This window comes from Pleurodeles waltl, chromosome 3_1 (genome assembly GCF_031143425.1).
Source record: "Pleurodeles waltl isolate 20211129_DDA chromosome 3_1, aPleWal1.hap1.20221129, whole genome shotgun sequence".
Taxonomy (NCBI): Eukaryota; Metazoa; Chordata; class Amphibia; order Caudata; family Salamandridae; genus Pleurodeles; species Pleurodeles waltl.
The window spans coordinates 524,864,743-524,883,949 of NC_090440.1; the positions used below are offsets into that span (position 1 = coordinate 524,864,743).

Genomic DNA, 19,207 nt, shown 5'->3' on the forward strand with positions numbered 1-19,207 from the left:
GGAGAAGATTTAGCAGTAGTAGCAAGTGAAGGTGCAAGAGTCAAAACCGCAAAGACACTAAAGAGAAACTGTAAAAGAGAGCACTGGCAGAAGAAAATACAAGTCAATCAATGAAGAACTTGAGGTGGTTGAATCGACTCAGAGAACAGTGAAAGTGAATCACCAGCTGCTAAAAGACAAGCGAGAAAAAGCATCCCAAATAGAAAGTATGCTTCACCTGAATGGGTGTAACTAGCATGCGTTTCTAGGGTGGAGAAAAAGAAGAGTCAGGTTCTGAGACCTACAGCCTAAAAAACTGATCCCAGTACATCTTTAAAAGTGAACCAGAAGAAGAAGTACCACCTTCAGTGTCCATAAGAGACTGTCACAGAGTACAATTTCACATAAATATCTAGACAAGGAAGAAAAATGAACTGAACTAGACAACTGGAAAACTTAGAAGTTCATTTTGATTGTTGATTATTGCTTTCAAAGAAAAGAAAAAAGTTTTATTATTGTGTTAATTTTTTTTTAAACAATTTTTGGACTTCCACATTCCTTTTTGTTTTTAAACTAATGAAAAATGCCATATAGCAAATGCGGCAACTTTCTTGATATCATCATTTTGATAATGACACTGCTATTCTTCATTGTCTTTTTGCTGTGCCTGCTTTCTCCAGTGGGTCATGGTATGCCACAAGTTAAATTAACTATGGTACATCGTGCAAATAGGCCAAAGTTAGGGGATTTCATTATAATATCTATACTAACATTTTGAGTGAATATGAGGGTATTATGGGAATCGAGGATTGTTTTATGTGTACTTTTATGTGTACTTTTCATCCTTCTTTTGCAAATGTCTGATGTCATCTGGCCTTTCCTGCAATGTGTTTGTTAGTATTTTAAACAAACATGAATGTCTATCTCCTTATTTAGCATATTTCAACATCTCATTCCGAAGACGTCAACTATGGGTTAAAATATTCTAAATTTTTAATACATTTGCACAAAATAAGCAGAAAACTGATAAAAACTAACCAGGAGTATGTGTAGAGAATGAAGAATGTGAGCTTGAAAAGATAAGACGATAATAAGAGAGCAGATTAAGGCTGAAGACAAATTTAGATTGTCTAATTTGCATCCAAGACTGAGATTGGAGAATGAAAGAAATGGTGAATTGTGTGTGGTGCATCATGAACATAGAGGAGTTAGGCTAGTTAAATATGTGGGTGAGGGTGAGTGTGAAAGAGGTTATGTTGTTACCGGTGATTTTCTGAAAAGGGAAGAACCAATTCTGAGAGGGAGTTAATATTGGTGTGGTAAGACTACTTATTTTAATTGGGTGTATTAAAATTATCTTGCTTTAGTTCTTCCTAAAGGGTATCTCACGAGTGGAGTGAATGATTCTGTTGGTTTGAAGTGGGTGAGATGGGGTTTTGGTTAGAGTGCCATCACTGTGAAATAAGACCCAATGGCTATTTCACTTTGTATGCTTGGCCTGGCATGACCTTTTTCCTAATAGGCCTAGATGGGATTAAAATCTTTACAACCCACCTCTGCTTAGGAAAGGGCTAGAAAAACACTTCAAAGTTATTTCCTACTTAGCTTTTAAAACATGGCTTTATGGTGAAATCAGATTTTTGATAACCGAAGCAGAAAAGTAACCTTGTAAAAATGTACTTTAGGTTGTCTATGCCACAACAATATTTGGCTGGCACAGTTATCGACTCTGTCTCAGAGGACAATGACTTGCCTCTGGGCCCAGGAAAGGCCAAAGTACTGACCACATAGTAGTACTTACCTGTCTGGGATTGGAGAGGAACAGCAGGCAGAAAATAAGGACAGCTTATACCCTACCTTTTTTGACTTGAAGATACCAGGTCGGACTTCTCCTGTTCATTCTCAGGACCCTCAGTCACAGTAGGAGGGAAAACCAGTTCTGCCACATATCACACCTCCAGAGCTGTAATGGAATGGAATGTAAGGTGTATTTGGAGAGTGCTGCCTGTCATCCGTGAGGGTATCCAGGAGATGAGTAGGTGAGTGTAGGTATGTGGGGAGGCTGGGCCTGAATACAGGCAGTCTTAATGGCCCCACAATAAGTCTAGTTGAATAGCCAGCTCTTCAGCTTCTTGCTGAATTCAAATAGTGAGGAGGAGGTCCTGATGTCTAGGGAGAGGTCATTTAAGGATTTGGCGGCTTGGAAGGAAAATTATCGACGTTCTGTTTCTGTGGATGCAGATTGTGAGTGAGATTGTTGCTGAACCAAGTTGTTTGGTGGGTTGGTAGAAGGGAAGCTGGTGCTTGAGGTATGTAGGTCCAGTGTTGTATAGTGACTTCAAGGTGTGAATGAGAAGTTTGAAGTGGTACCACTTCTCGATGGGGAGCCAGTGGAGCTCTCTGAGGAGTGATGTGGTGTGAACTTGGTACAGGAGGTCGAGAATGAGTCTAGCGGTGGCGTTTTGGATGGTTTGAAGTCTGTGAAGGAGATGGGTTGGGATGCCGGTGTAGAGGGTATTGCCGTAGTCCAATGTGCTTGTGATTAGGGCTTGCGGGTGGCACGTCTGGTGTCCACTGGGAGCCACTTGAAAATTTCACATAACATGCTGAGATGGTGGAAGCATGAAGGGGTGACGACATTGACTTGGGACTTCATAGTAATGTTGGTGTTCAGGATGAGGCCTAGGTTTCTAGCGTGGTCAGTTTGGCTGGGTGTAGGTCCAAGATCTGCAAACCACCAGATATAGTCTCAATGTGAGCTATTATTCCCGAAGATCAGCACTTCAGTTTTGTCGGTGCTGAGCTTGAGGCAGTTTTCTTTCATCCAATTAGCCATGCTGGTTATGCACTGTTTGAAGTTTGTCTTGGTGGTGATAATGTGATCTGAGAGAGAGAAGATGAGCTGGGTGTCATCAGCATAGGAGATTATATTAATTCCATGGGATCTGATAAGGTTTGCCAGAGGAGCCATGCATATGTTGAACAGTGTGGCGCTGAGTCCCTGTGGGACTCCACAGATGAGGTTCCTGAGACGAAGAAAGCTATCCATTTGAGTGCTGGTCAGTATATTCCTGCTGTGTGTAATCTGTGTCAACAGCAGGGCAGTGTGCGCTCTATTGGCGACAAGAATGCAAAATCCCAGCAATCTCAAAACAACGTAATTTATGCATTGTGCTGATATGTTGTTGTTTAACCTTTTGCATTGCAGAGTTTAATCCTGAAGACTTATTTTTAATGTGTTTACAAATACTGTTCATTTGCATTGTATTGCTGCAGGCTTTCAGAGTGTGTTAGGGTGTGGTCCTTTTCCAGGGCCTTCCAGAGACTTTCCCTGCAGCATGCCTGGGTGTGGTTGTGGGGTGGGCCAAGACTCTATAAAAGGGAGCCAGCCCAGCTCCAAGTGCTCACTATTCAGAGGTCCCGGTGCAGAGCAGCAGCTACTTCCTGAGCTCCTGTCCTGGTGGCCTATTTGATCTTCCAGGCCTCTGCCCTTCATTCTTCATTGGTGATCCATGTTCTGGGCGGTAAGACGGTGGTTGGGCTGGCCTCCCGACGACGTTATCGAGAACTTTCATATTCTTGGCTTAATTCTTTAATGATTAACAGACTACTTTGCGCGCTACCATTTCTTGACATTTGTATGGTGGCTTACGAATCGGCAAGAAGCGCGATTCGTTTCATGCTGGTTTAATCTTGTTATTCATTGCGCGCTACCATTCCTTGACATTTATATGGTGGCTTGCGAATCTGCAAGACGCGTGATTCGTTCCATGGTGCTTTAACCTTGTTGTTCATTGCGCGCTACCATTTCTTGACATTTGCATGGTGGCTTAAGAATCGGCAAGACGCACAATTAGTTTCATGGTGCTTTAATCTTGTTGTTCATTGCGCGCTACCATTTCTTGACATTTACATGGTGGCTTAAGAATCGGCAAAAGACGCGCGATTCGTTTCATTGTACTTTGATCTTGTTATTCATTGTGAGCTGTTATTTCTTGGCATTTACATTGTGGTTTACGAATCGGCAAGACGCGCGATTCGTTTAATGATGATTTGACTTTGATATTCATTGCGTACTACCATTCCTTGGCTTTTTACATTGTGACACTCGAATCGGCAAGACGCACGATTCTCTCCTCGAGTTTAATTCATGTTGTTTATTGTATGCCACCATTCTAAGATATTTATCATGTAATATTCGAGTTGACAAGTTATGTGATTTGTTTTTCCTGAATCCATATTGTGTTGTTCATGGTGCACAATCCTTTTATGGTGTTTACTATATATATATATATCTACAATATGCGCAATTTGTGTTGAAACATTTTCAGAGTACACAGAAGATCAGAGTTTCTAGATGCAATATTGTATGGTCCTAGTATGCATTCTCAAAAAAGGATTTATATGACTGGTTTAAAATTTAGTCAGAATGTTTTTCTGATTCTCATGTAAAGGAAAGTACTCGAATAAGAAAGTTTTCATTTAATCCATCTTGATTCCCTTACAGGTATCCGGCCATCTTGAAACGTAGTCATTTGAAACTTAATTCTTAGATTGTTCATGTTTTCAGAATTATTATGTTTAGAATCATAGTCTAGTATTGATTTCAGGAGATATAATTTTCTAATTGTGTGTTCTAACCTTTTTCTTACTACAGGTCTCCTTCCCAGCTGTTTCCCTTCCTAATCCCCTCTTCCCCTCTTGAACTCTCTTAGCCTCTGTGACTTATCTATCAGAGTCTTGGAGCTGTTCAGTGGTGGACGTGTTGGGAACGTGCGCAGACCCCGAGGATCTGGTGACTCTGACAGTCTGGTGATGAGTGTATGGGGGAGACAGTGATGAAAGCGATGGTGAGGTCGAGGAGGATGAGGGCATATGTCGTCTGTGGCAGAGATGAGATATTGCTGTGGTTACTTCAGAATCCTGATTATCAGTTGTCCAGGAGTTTGTGGTTTTCTAGGTGGTCTGAGAGTTGTCTGTAGATGGTCTTCTCGATGACTTTGGCTGGAAAGGGGGCAATGAGATGGGCCATAATTGCTGAGTACTTCCGGGTCGGCTAAAGGTGTTTTGAAGAGGGAGTTGATTTCAGCATATTTCCAGTTGTCTGTGAAGGTGACTGTTTTGAGGGAGGTGTTGTTGATAAAAGTGAGTGCAGTGCTGATCATTACACTTTCCAGGTTGTAGATATGGTAGGCGCATGGGTCAGTGGGAGCCCCTGAGTGGATTATCTTCACTATCGCTGCAGTGTTCTCAAGAGATAGAGGATTCCATGCTGTCAGTTGGTAGTCGTTGGGTGATGAGGTTAGCAGGCTGGGAAAGTCGATGGTGGTGACTGGGATTCGAAGTTGCTGTAGATCTTGGTGATTGTTTTGTGGAAGACATCAAAGAGGTTGCTGTAGAGTTCTTGTGTAGGAGTCATAGTCTGGGTGGCGGTTGTTGGGTTGGTGATTTCCTTGACGATGGCCAAATACTTCCTTGCAGTTGCTGGAGATAGATTTGATTCTAAGGGTCATGACCTTTTTCTTGGCGAAGCCTGGCAGATGTCCATGACTAGAACTCTGCAGGCTAACGCTGTGGTCACAGTTTTTGCTCTGGTGGAGTGAGCACGCAAACCTTCAGGGGGCTGCTTTTCAGCCAATTCATAGCAAATCTTTATACAGAGCACGATCCATGTGGAGATGGTCCGCTTCTTCGTGGCCCATCCTTTCTTTGCTCCGACATACCCCACGATGAGTTGGTCATCCACCCAGAACTCTTGTGTGCAGTCAAGGTAGAATGAAAATGTTCTTTTTGAGTGCAGACAGTGAAGTTACTCCTCTTCTTTGGGGGGATGTGGTAGAGAGTAAAAAGTAGAAAGAGTGATAGATTGCCCTATGTGAAAAGGAGCACCACGTTCGGTAGAAAGGAAGCTCTCTTACAAAGCACCAGTTTGTCTGAATATGTGTTCAAATATGAGGCTTGGATGACAAAGCCTGAAGCTCACTGACCTCTGGGAAGATGTTATAGCCACGAGGAAGGCAGTTTTGATGGTAAGAATCCTGAGAGGACAATTGTGCAAAGGGAGCACACATAAGAAAAGTGAGGACGAGATTGAGGTCCCACTGGGGAATAATTAAAGGGGAAGGTGTAAACAAATGTTGCAAACTTTCAAGAACCTATTTACAATAGGGAATTTGAAAGGGGATGGCTGGTCAGGTAACTGCAATAAAACAGAAATAGCAGAGCAATAACCCTTTACAGTGCCCAGAGAGCAGCCCTGCAGGGCAAGAGAAAGGATGAATAAGAGAACATAAGAAATGGGCATTGTAGGGGGATCTAAATGTATTTTTGTACATCATGCCACATTTTTCCCTGATGGCAGGCACATATCATCTTCGTGGAGGGACACCTGGCTGCCAAGATAATGTTACAAACTTCAGCTGGAAGGTCTAAAGCTGTCAACTGTCACCACTCAATCTCCATGTAAGAAGGCGTAGAGATGACCGGTTCGGGTGACGGACCTTCCCCTGCTGCTGCGACAGAAGATCCTCCTGAAGGTGCAGTCTGATTGGAGGTTTGATGACCATGCTCAACAGCTCAGAATACCGAACTCTCAGTGCCCAGTCTGGAGCCACAAGGATGACTTGAGCACAATTGTTCCTGATCTTCCTGAGAACTCTGGGCAGGAGTGGTATAGGTGGAAAGGCATCCAGGGGCCCGGAGCTCCATTCAAAATGAAAAGCGTCTCCAAGTGAGAGCTGCCTTGGAAACTACAGCACAGAACTATGGGCATTGCGCATTTTCAGCGGTGGTGAACAGATCTAACCAAGGCTCTCCCCACTACTGAAAGAGATCTTGCACCACCTCCGGATGGAGATGCGATTCGTGATCCATGAGGCATCTTTGGCTGAGTTCATCCACTCTGGCATTCAGAAAGCCCGCCAGATGTTGAACTGCAACAGACATGCCCTGATGTTCCAGCCATGCCCAGAGATACAGGGCCTCTTGACAAAGAGTCCAGGACCCCACCTCACCGTGTTTGTTGCAGTATCACATGGCAGCGGTGTTGTCCATGAATACCTGCCCTAGCCTTCCCACGATGGATGGTAGAAAAGCTGTCCAATGTCAATCGGACACTCGGAGCTCCAACAGATTGATGTGGAACCCGGATTTTGCCGGAGACCAGAGTCACCTGATCTCCACCTTTCCCAGATGGCTGCTGCATCCCAGAAGTGATGCATCTGTCACTACTGTCAGACCTAATTGGAGATGGGAGAGGGGTCTGCCGCTGAACCACTCGCTGTTCATTAGCCACCACTGCAGATCTTTTGCAGTTTCCTCTGAGATCTGGACCATGTCAGAGAGGTTCCCCTGTTGATACGCCCACTGGAATCTCAAGTCCCACCGCAGAGCACTCAAATGCAGCAGGCATGAGGCATGTGTCACAAGCAAGCTACAGGAGACCATGAGTCCCAGCACCAACCTCCAGGACACAGGCTGAAACATGGGTATCATAGCTTGAATATCCTGGACTTGCTGTTTGGGAGGATAAGCCCAAAACTGCACTGAGTCCAGAAAAGCTCAAACGAAAGGGAGCAACTGAGAGGGAGTCAGGTGTCTCTTTGGCACTCTGATAGTGAAACCCAATGAATGCAGGAGGACTACCATAGTCTAGAGGAGAGAGACGACAACCTGGCGTGAGCCCGCATCAACAGCCAGTCATCAAGATAGGGGAAGATTGGCACCTTTCATCTCTGCAGATGAGCTGCAACCACTGTCATCACTTTGGTGAGCAACCATGGGGCACTGGTAAGGCCAAAGGGGAGCATAGAAAACTGAAAGTGCTTGTGACCAACCGTGAAAGGCAAGTAATGCCTATGGGCAGGCAGGATGGGAATATGAAAGTATGCAGACTAGAAGCCCAAAACTACCATCAAGTCTCCGGGATCGAGGGCAGACAGGACTTGAGCTAGCGTGAGCATTTTGAACTTCTCCTTCTTGAGTTAGAAATTGAGAGAGAGTGCAGGTCTAGGACAGGACAAAGACCTCCATCTATTTTGGGCACTAGAAAGTAGTGGGAAGAGCAACCATGACCTACTCCTGGCACTCTAACTATGACTCCCTTGGCCTACAGAGCCATCACTTGCTAGCAGAGAAGGGATAGGTGATCCTCCGTCAGCCAGTTGCAAGTTGGTGGCAAGGGAGGAGTAGTCACGAAGGGGAGGGAGTAGCTCCTACGGACGTTCTGCAAACCCACCAGTCCAATGTTACGGGTCCGGTGGGTACTGTGTCCTTGGCCACACAGAGGTGGGGAAGCATGGGTAAAGTGTGGCTGGGGGGTAGAGATACAGCTGGAATCCCTGTATAGATACAGCTGGAAGTCCCTTCTGTGGCCAGGAAAGGAGCAAAAGTTGGATTAGACGTTGGTGAGGGGCCATGGAAAGGCCCAAGGACGAGGCTGTAGCCCTGCTGTCCTTAAAGTGCTCCAGCGCTGAATTGACCTAGTCTCCAAAGAGACAGGAGTCATCAGAGGGCATTTCCATAACCGATGCTTGGACAGCTCTAGAGAATCCATTCAACGTCAACCGAGCATGGTGTTGTAAGGCCAATGTCAATGAAACCGCTCTGCCCAGTGAGTTGGTCGTGCCTAGCTCACAATGAATTTTGAATTTAGATGTGTCACTCCCATCAGCAACAGCCTGGGAGATTGCAGCCCAAGCCTCCTCTGAAACTGTTGGCAGCACCTGCGCAACCATATCTCACGGAGCATGGGAATAATGGCCCAAAGGGCATGCAGTGTTCACGGACTGCAGTGACCATGGACTGCAGTGCCATGGTGGTGGAAGAAAACATCATTTTCTTTAAGGTGTCCAGTCCCTCAAGATTCAAAATCCAGTGGTGCCATTGGGAATTCGCCAGGACTCTGATTTGGAATGTTGTGTGAGGGCGGTTGGGTCCCCAGGAGCAGGGCGGTGGAAGCGGTTAATTGTCTTATTCACCGAAACACCTGTGCTGGGTATGGACCAAGTCCCATGCAGGACGTCAGTAAGTGACTCATTAAAAGAGAGAAGCGGTTCTGACGGGGACACTCCCAGTTGAAGCACTTCTGTCAAGACATTAGTCTTGACTGCCACTGAAAGCAGGCCGAGGTCTAGGATCTCAGCCGCCCTCCTCACCACCATTGTGGAGGATGCTCCCACCTCTGTAGCCACAGTAAGGGGAGAAAGCATGCGACTAGCTGCAAAAGTGTCTAGTCCACTAGCCTCAACCAGATCCTCACACCAGTCCATAGTGTTGTAAGCCTGGTATTTCTCAGGGTCTAGCAACCCTTCCCATTCCTCCCCAAGCCCTAGCCCATAACAATAGGGCTCAGGCTCCCACCTTGATGGCATGGCTCCAGTGGGCGCCAGAGTCTGCATCAGAAGACGCCCCTCTGCCTCCATGTCAGAGTCGGGGTTTAAAATGGGATGGTGGCCCTGGAAGTGTTGACATTGAGACCGGCACCAGGAAAGATTTAAGTAGCACGACTGGCATCAGTCCAGATCCAGGAATGGATCCAAGACACTTGACTGGTGGCAGGGTCGGAGCCACCAGCACTGAACCAGAAGGGGACCCTGCCCAATCCTTGAGGTCCAAATGCACACAAAGGGAACTGGGTGCCAAATATGAGATCCATTTGCCAAAAGAACTCTTAACTGGGCGGGGGTGGCTCCGGCTACAGGGAAACTCAGGAAGGTGCGGCAATGGCCCGGGGCTGGCTCTACTGCAGGGCCAGGTCTTGAATATGGATGCTCCCTCATCTAGTCTGCCAAAGGACAGGATGAAGTCAAAGATCTTTTCGACTTCTTTTCTTCTTGTGGTGGTGATACGTACCTGAGTAAACAGATTATTTAGAGTGCAATGAGGATCTCAGACTCCATGACCATTCCCGCTACCTGCCTCTCGATGGGGACCTTGATCGTCACGCTGTTGCACGTGGAGCCTTCAGGAACTTGACAGATCGCTCCCTCAAGGCCTTCGGGTTCATGGTGTGGCAGTTGGAGCAGGCCTTTGAGCTGTGGTCATGCTCAAGGCACCAGAGGCAAATAAGGTGTGGATTAGTTACTGACATTGAGCGGTGACAGGTACCGCAGGGCTTGAAGATGGCCTTTCTTGATGACATCCCTGCTACACAAGGAGGAAAAACCTCAAAAAGACTTCAACAGAAGTTTAAAAAAAGTTCAGTCAAAAAATGACTAAGGGGGTAGCTTTTCTCCAGATCTGCGCTGACTGGCCTGGAAAGACATGAACTGACATCAGCACACTGGTTGCACCTATATAGGCACTGTGCATGTGATTTCTGGCGTGAACAAAGCCGACAACGCCATAAGGAGTTAAACAACATCACCTACCAGCGCACCAGGGTGCTGCTCATGTAAACATTTCTGGCTCCAGTTTGATTTTGATTCGACTTCCTTCCAGGCACTATCATTTGTGTCACCTGAATGTGTAGGGAGTTTACTTTCTGTGATGTGCACACAGATGGAGGGTGCAATGTCTGGGAGTAGCGGAGCCAGATATGTACTGGTGCTTGAAGTGCAGCTTGACAGTACTGATGAAGCTCTTAAATGTCTCAAGTACCACAGACATGTGGGTATAGGGAAGTCAAAGCTGGTATGGGGTAGGCTGCACACTCCATAGTACGACAGTACCTTTAAAGTAAGCCAGAATGCATTTCCAGACATGATCTTCATTTAATGAGGACATATGTGGCAGTTTTTCCCATTTTAATTCCAAACTTCCTGTCTGAATATGGACCGGTGTGGACAAGTGCTCTCCTAACTTTTGGAGGCAGATAGCGGGGTACGGGCTGGCTCTCTTGAAGCACCACTGAAGCACTCTCTTGAAGCAACCTTGGCATCAAGAATACTAGTGCAGGCAAACTCAAGACGGTATCATGAGCTTGTTGGCTCAAACCAGGGTGGCGGTGCTGTGGGTTTAGGAAAGGGGCTTGGGACGACCGCTACCGTGAATGTCCATAGCTCCCCCCACGGTACTCCATTACATGGCCCTGGAATTTTTTAATTTGGGGGGATGAGACTGCGCCAGGAGGCCAAGGTATGGCCCGGTTGCCCAGTATCATTCCCATTGGGTGCCAGGGGGGATCCCTTGCTTAGGGTTGGCTCTGGCATGGTTGGATTGGGGGACAGTTTTCATGCTGGCCCGCGCCCCCTCTATCTTGAGGGGGCAGGTGAGTCTCACCTTGTGAAGCGTAATTGGTTTTGGGGAAACACGGCCCCCAGTTTACAGACGATGCCACAGGTGCCTGGTGGGTGGACAACCATGACTCCTTTTTAAGATTTGAGATGTATATTGTAAATAATTATGGAAATTTAAGGATGAAAAGAAATACTGTACATATGATGATATTTTTATGTCGTGTTTATATGGTTGTGAATAAATACGGCCTGAGAATTGTTATATTCTCTATCGCAGGAAGGTTTCAGTCTGCTTTGTTTACTGTGAACATAAAGTATGTTGCTCCAAGTAGTGGATCATAGAGGGAAAACCAGTGTGAACTGTTTTTGTTTGTGGGTATCGATGCGGTCCCCCACCTGTGGGCAGGGGGCGCGCACCACGGCATAGCGCCCCCAATACAGGTGCGGGCCGGATCGGACCGGTTTCGGCCGGCAGCCCAACTGTGGCTGCCGCGAAAATTTTTGAAAATCAGGCTCACCCCGAGGGGTGAGCCGATTGGCTGAAGGGGGTGTGGTGGGGGCTCCCAGGTAATCAGCAGGGGCAGCCTGAGTTAGTTAAAAGGGGGACTAAAGTCCCTCTAGGGTCAGGTTGTTTTCTTGACCCTGGGGCTGCCCCTGACGATCGACGCTCTCCTCCAGAGGACTGGAGGAATTCTTTCCCGCCCACCCATCCCCAAAGAATAGCAGGATTAGGAAGACCTTAGGAGGGAAGGAGTCATGTTTTGGCACAAAACAGGTGGATAACCTTGGCATCAAGAATACTAGTGCAGGCGAACTCAAGACGGTATCATGAGCTTGTTGGCTCAAACCAGGGTGGCGGTGCTGTGGGTTTAGGAAAGGGGCTTGGGACGACCGCTACCGCGAATGTCCATAGCTCCCCCCACGGTACTCCATTACATGGCCCTGGAATTTTTTAATTTGGGGGGATGAGACTGCGCCAGGGGACCAAGGTATGGCCCGGTTGCCCAGTATCATTCCCATTGGGTGCCAGGGGCGATCCCTTGCTTAGGGTTGGCTCTGCCATGGTTGGATTGGGGGACAGTTTTCATGCTGGCCCGCGCCCCCTCTATCTTGAGGGGGCAGGTGAGTCTCGCCTTGTGAAGCGTAATTGGTTTTGGGGGAAACACGGCCCCCAGTTTACAGACGATGCCACAGGTGCCTGGTGGGTGGACAACCATGACTCCTTTTTAAGATTTGAGATGTATATTGTAAATAATTATGGAAATTTAAGGATGAAAAGAAATACTGTACATATGATGATATTTTTATGTCGTGTTTATATGGTTGTGAATAAATACGGCCTGAGAATTGTTATATTCTCTATCGCAGGAAGGTTTCAGTCTGCTTTGTTTACTGTAAACATAAAGTATGTTGCTCCAAGTAGTGGATCATAGAGGGAAAACCAGTGTGAACTGTTTTTGTTTGTGGGTATCGATGCGGTCCCCCACCTGTTTTATTGAGCTCCTGTTTGGTGAAGGGGAGAAAGCTAAATAGTCCCCAATGGAGAGAAACTTTAAATAGTTCAAAGAGCATTTTTCTATACTTTAAAGAAGATTTTTTTTTTTTAAGTGAGGACAGTTTATCGCACACTGCTGAGTTCTTTTCATCATTACATTGACACCTAACGAAATATGCAAACATGTGACATGTCCGTCTTAGTTATGCTAACGAGCTCTGACACCCGAGGGATACCTTCCACTGCAAATCTCATGCTTCAAAGAACGCACATACCCCTGCACTATGGGTTAATGGTGTGAACTTTAGCCCATGGTAAAAGTACACCAGTGCATGGGGAGAGAAAAAAGCACCATATCTTTTCAGATAAACGCATTTCGTTCTCGCCCTATGATGCGAGGCAGCATAGCAATTTTGATTCGCTGTTATCTTGCAAAGAATAGAAAACCTAGGTCACAATCTCACTTACTACCTGTTGCTCGATTCTCACTCACTTTCACTCACACACACATTCTTACACATAGAAACACTTACTTAGACATACTAGAGGTGTACGAGCCAATAAATTTGCAGGGAAAGCCGAGGCAGAACTCAGCCAATGGTCTGGCTCAAACCATGGAGTCCGTGCATGAGCCGACCCCTGAAAACGTTTGCAATGTAAATCACACAACAAACATCACATAAACTAAGATGAAGTTGCTTCAAAGTTCAAAAAGTGTATTTCTATAACTTTGACATTAATACATCACATCATAGTACTGTATTGAGAAGTGCCTTCTAAAAGTAATAGCTTTTAAGCAATCGATTAGTGCACTAAGAGGCAAGACAACTGTCATGTAAATCTTGTATATGGCCCAGATTATAACACAACATTATAGTGCAATAAATCAAGCACAAATAGTTTTGTATAACTGGTATTCTGAGCTCTCCTGTTTGAAAATGCTTTCATACACTAGAATGAAGAAAAAAGAGTTGGGGTGCAATAAAATATTTGCCCAAGATCACATAATTTAAGCGCTGAAGCTGTGATTTATCTAGGCTTTCTGGTTTCACTTTGTACAAAACAGCCATGGAATTAATATATTTCCTTATGTTAAGGATTTGTTTTAACCTCTTTGTGCATTTTTCCTATAGTGTGAACTCGACCCAAACGCCAAACTGGAGTGCTTTATATGAGCACCAGTCACATTACACAAGGTCACATTCATTGCTTAAAGGCATGATGAGATTAGGTGACTTGCCCAGAATCACAGGAAGTTGTGCAGACACTGAGACTCGAACCTGGTTTCCCAGTTTCAAAGTCGGTAGCACTAGCCCTAACGCCACAGCATGAGTAGAGAAAAAAAGTGGTGGGCACAGCCTGGGTGGGTGGAGGGCGGTACAGGCCAAATGAAAGCTTGGCTCGTTATGGGCTTGTGGTTCCAGCAAGACCTCGAATTGAGCCAGAGCAAGGCTTCAGGCTGGAGCCCGGCTCGAGCTTTCAGTGGCTTGCCCACCTATAACCTACATACACTCTCTCACCTAAACATACTCTCACCCAAAAGCATGCATACAACATACATTTAAAACTATTTTACTTACCACAGGTGCCACTGAATATCCTAAGTGTACTCCCTGACGAAGTCCACGTTTCTGAAAGAGCACATGGCCGAGCTCCAGACTCAGCCACGTGGATGGGGGGCTGGCTATCATTTGGGCAGAAGGTGCAGTGACACTGGTACAGAGAGACCCTAGGGGCCTGCTAAAATCTAATTATTGCTGCATATTACCTAAATAGAAGTAAGGGGACTCACCTCTCCTTTTACACTAGGACCCATGAAACACATGTTACTCCAGTGGAAGTGGACAGCAGCTCGGATGAAAATTAGTTAGACAAGCACAGAGAGGCGATGCTAGGAATGCAACTGAAATGTAGGCCCCACCACCCTGAGTAACGAAAAGCAACAGGTTCACACACCTGTTGGAGATATTTATGTTAGACTCCCAAAGGGATATGTTAGACTCATCCAGGCTGATACATCGGGTACCAATGAACTGTAAAGGAGCAACATTTGTGCAATTAGTCGTTTCGAGTTCAGGGAAGCTTTGATCTAGTACAATGGGAAGCTTGGTTCATAAATAAATATTTCACTCTGTTGCGGGGTCTATGTCTTTGCTTTGAATATATATCTTCAAGAAGCTGCAGAGGCTACAAAAACTGCATACTAATATCTCTAGGACACTATAAGCAGAATCAGTGCATATGGTGGCGTGCTCTTTTGTATGGTCGTTACTGTACAGAAAACAAAGCTTGCTACCCGAGTTAAATATTTGACTCAATCTATTCTTAATAAAACGAGTTAATCTCTATAGCATTCTATCCCAATTTGTATCCCATCTGTGCCATCATAAAATTTGCATCACCTGTTTCCCATTTGAACCTGCTCACTCCCAGTGAGCTGCACGTTTCTTAACCAGGCGCATGCAAACCAATGCGTGCTACTTAACAAGAGGGAAAAATGACATTTGCAACGCAGGACAGTGGCTGGGTGACAGTTATGAGTGAAAGAATTAGCAGTGGAAACCCCCACCCAGCAACTGAATGATTGGCAGCGCAGATAGGGGGTGGGTGTTCAGTAGTGCCTTCCCTTCCTCGTTATAAATTGGAAATCCATAAGCAATCACCTTATCTTTCTACGGGTAGGGCCCAAGAAAAGGCAATAAAGTTCACAATACACACATACTTTTCGGTCTGAGGTGCCTGCTTGCAAATGGAGATCTGGCCAGGCACTGGCTGGGTAGAAAAATGTCCCAGCTCCGGTCTCGTATGGCCGCCACTTTAACTCTAATAAATCGAGGACTGGTTGTTTCCAGCTCGCTCTCCCGCTTCATCTTGCCTGTCTGGGCTCTCGTCTGGGCTCCCATCTGTATGCCTGTAACTTGGGAGGTATTTCGACCCCTATTTCCTCTGTTGTTTATATCTGCTGACGTAAGGTATAATTGAGGTGAGTGAGCCACTGAAGGCTGAAGCCAGTGGTGAGGCTGTTTCAGTTCGACGTCCTCAAACTCTCGAGCCCAACACAGTGTTTAATTTGTAAATAAAAAGGTGCCGGTGCCCAAAGCCTTCCTCTTAAACATGCGGCTGCTGCAATTAAATGCGCGAACATGGAATACTGAGGCGGCGTAATCCTGAAGCCATCTCAGACCTCTTCAATCCATTTAGAGCCACTCCCTACCCCTCAGCTCTCTCTTGCAGCTTTCTGCTTTCAACCTTTGTGACGCTTTTTCGTTTTTCTATTCTTCCATCTTTCCCATATTTGTCTTTTACTCGCAGAAAATGCTTGAGGCAGAAGAATAAGCCCCGGCCCTCAAAAATAAGTGCCGGTGCTCAGCACGGGAAACAATAAGCACAAATTAAGCACTGGTCCAACATGACCTTAGCTTTCATGTGGCTTCGGCCTCCTACCCATGTGATTTGGCTTTGGCACATACACTGCTTTCTATGTAAATTCCTTCGAGGCTCTTTGCTTAGGCTTTCTGTTCCAGTCAGTTACTCATAATTGTCAGCCTGGTCTCTCTTAAAAAGTACAGAGCTTTGCTGATTCCAAATGTGAGTAGCTCTTCCATACCTGATTTTGTCACTGCACTTTTGGTCTTAAATTTATAATAAAAAAAACGTTACTACAAGTACCAGAATGCACAGAAAATTATCTGGACTGCATGCTTTACTCATGCAAGACACAGGAAAACCTGAGAACTCAGTATGTACCCTCTCTGTTTAGTGTTAGCTTGGGTCCTCTGCATCCAGTGTGGTATCTTGCTTGTTTATTAACGTAGTGTAATCTTTGTAGTCCTATATTTTATTCTGCTGTAGCACATGGACCTGTCAATGCTATCCCTCGGTAGCTGCTCTGGATCCAGACCTGAGCTGCAAATAAAGTGCTACAGTTTAGCAACTATACGAATTTGCATTTCTTTTCTCTATGGCCAGAGGTCACAAAGGGAAGCTGGCGGGAGGGGTGACGACAAATACGCCATGTTGAACGAGTCCCCATGCTTCCAGGGCTCCACACTGCTTCAGCACAATGTGTTTATATATTAATGAAAGCAAGCCAGGTATTATCATACGTTCAGTACAATGCAATCACACATGCACAAACTCACTTCTACCCCTTCGCAGGCACAAGCTTGTGCACATACACCCACCCATTCCCAAGCACATACAAACTCACAGCCACCCATTAACACCACACGTGCAAATACTCAAACATGTATTCATACATACACACACATGAACTCAAACATTCAAATGGACCTCTTACCTACCGGGGTGTGGCAGTGATAAGCGCTCAATTAAAAAGACAGCACTAGCAGGTGAAGGGAGGTTGGCATGACAGCCTCGGAGGCTGCTGGGAATTTCAGGCAGCCTCTGGTACCAGAAACTGGAAGATCCAGCCACCTCCTCTCTTTGGCTAACCTTGTCAGAGGCCATCCAATGAGAGAGGGACCTTTGTCTAACTCGTTACAGGGTGGGGTTAGATAGGGTCAGTAAGACTTGCTCATCTCACCCCACTCTGAGATGAATTGGGAAAGGGTGGTAGGCGGCTTCACTGATTGTCAGTCCTGGGCGCTAGCGCTTAAGTCTAAAGCGCCTAGGAATAATTTTATGAGTGACTCTACCTCTCATCGATTGGGGGGGAAAGGGGGATCCTTACAGGGATTTGACAGGCTGATGATGTGCCTACCCCTAGGGATGTCAGTCCAGAAAATCTTGTCTACATGGCACCTGCGCATTAGCTCCTGTAAATCGTCTGGCTGCATGGCCATGACAAGATCAGTGTTTGTCAGTCTTTTGACTGCTGAGTCTGAAAAACACTCGTCGTGCATTGGAAAATGGGAGGCAGAGTTCTGTCTGACACCTGAACTAGCAGCCCGATGCCATGTTGTGTCGTTCCCTGGAGTACATGTTTTTAACTTAAACTTCAGAAACTTTTCTGACAAGCTGGTCTATGGCAGTTTGCTAGATACGGATGTTCCACCTGCCATAAATCTGCACAGTTAGTCCGACTTTTTGGTGCTGGGAAAATTTTCCCTGCTCGGTTGGGCTTGCCTTTTCTTAAGAGTGAGTTAACATATTACACTAGTTCTGCCATAAGTAGGATCTCTCCCTCACTCAGTACTTTTTAATGATAATTCATTATGACTAAGCAGATCGATACGAGGTGCTTATCAATGCCTGCTTGTATTCAGTACAGCTGGGTGATGGGAATTTGCCGAAACAAAACGGAAGATCTGTTTGTAGCGTCGCGCACATCCATGCAATCAAGTGCTGATACCAGTTGCTTTGGGTGAATTATGTCTCCCATGCAGCGCCTGGGCAGGCCCCTTCATTGGTGACCCGACACTATCAGGAGGAAACCAAACAAATCAAACCCCGCAAGGTAAACATGGCTCACGTCATTGGCATACATCCCGCAGTTTTCACAGTCCTTGCCCCAATTTCCAAGGCGCTCGAGTATCACCCCCCTACTGTTCTTTAATAAAAACATTTGATGGTGTGTAGAAATCCCCAGTATTAGACTGTGGACATAATATATTTAAACAGAAATCACCATGCCAAGCACTCAACATATTAACATATTTCATTTACATTCCTCTTTTCCTTTCTAAGACTATGCTCAGGTAACCTTTCAAAGGGAGACTTACTTCACCAAATACATTAGGAGCCGAATGTCAAGAACTGTATGCAAATTGGTATAATTTCTAGCGTTAACCTTTCTAGAGAGCGAGCGGCGCTATCAGAACGCGTCTCCAAAGCGATTCCACGGCCTCCATCCTGACGGAAAGAGGGAGTGTGAAAATTAGCATAGTCCCCGTCTTACCTGAATCCATCCTGGCACACGGTGCATTTGTCCCAGTCGCCAACACATTTCTTACAGCTTTCGTGGCATTTTAAGCAGTGCTTGTGACCTTTTAAAACAAAAAAAGATCTCAGTATGACGTCAAGGCATTAAAAGAACCAAGATGGAGCTGCAAGGACAAGAGCCGGAAAGCTTCGATGCGTGAAGCATTATAAACTGCCGCGAGCCACGAGACAAAGGCCTCTTACATAAAAAACTCTGGCATTTGCATTTCAATATTAGGTTCAAGTCACCTTATAATAACAATCCTACCTGTAGTTTAAACCAAGTTCTTCTACGCTTCCTGGCACCGAGGTAGGGGAACAAAGTTTTCATTTCTGTTGGCCTCAGCGCCGTTCTTCTTTCACTTGACCTAGTGTAGGCCCTTGGGTGAACCAGGTACAGTTTATGTTCTAAATTCGCCATCTCTCAAACGTATATCGTTCACTCCTTGATCGGACATAGCATAGTTGCCTTCTCACTGAACTTATCACGGTCTGACTACGAAAAATTACTCACACTTCATTATATATAAATTCCACAGCTAGCTCTAGCTTCAATGTTCGAAAATTGGAACTTACGTCTGATAAACTTAAACATCTGCTTTTGGAAATGACAGTCGACTCTCTTCCATTTTGCATAAAATCTTTTCGTCTGTTCAACCTTTGCACCTGGCAC

At 45.7% G+C, this 19,207-nt stretch overlaps 1 protein-coding gene across 1 annotated transcript in view; it reads right to left on the reverse strand.

Annotated features, from left to right (window-relative positions):
• PCSK6 (proprotein convertase subtilisin/kexin type 6) overlaps positions 1 to 19,207 on the reverse strand; it is a 1,406,757-nt gene that overhangs the window by 77,387 nt on the left and 1,310,163 nt on the right. The window contains exon 17 of the mRNA XM_069222809.1: positions 18,512 to 18,599. Within this exon, the coding sequence (XP_069078910.1) occupies positions 18,512 to 18,599 (88 nt within the window). The remainder of the gene's footprint in view (positions 1 to 18,511; positions 18,600 to 19,207) is intronic.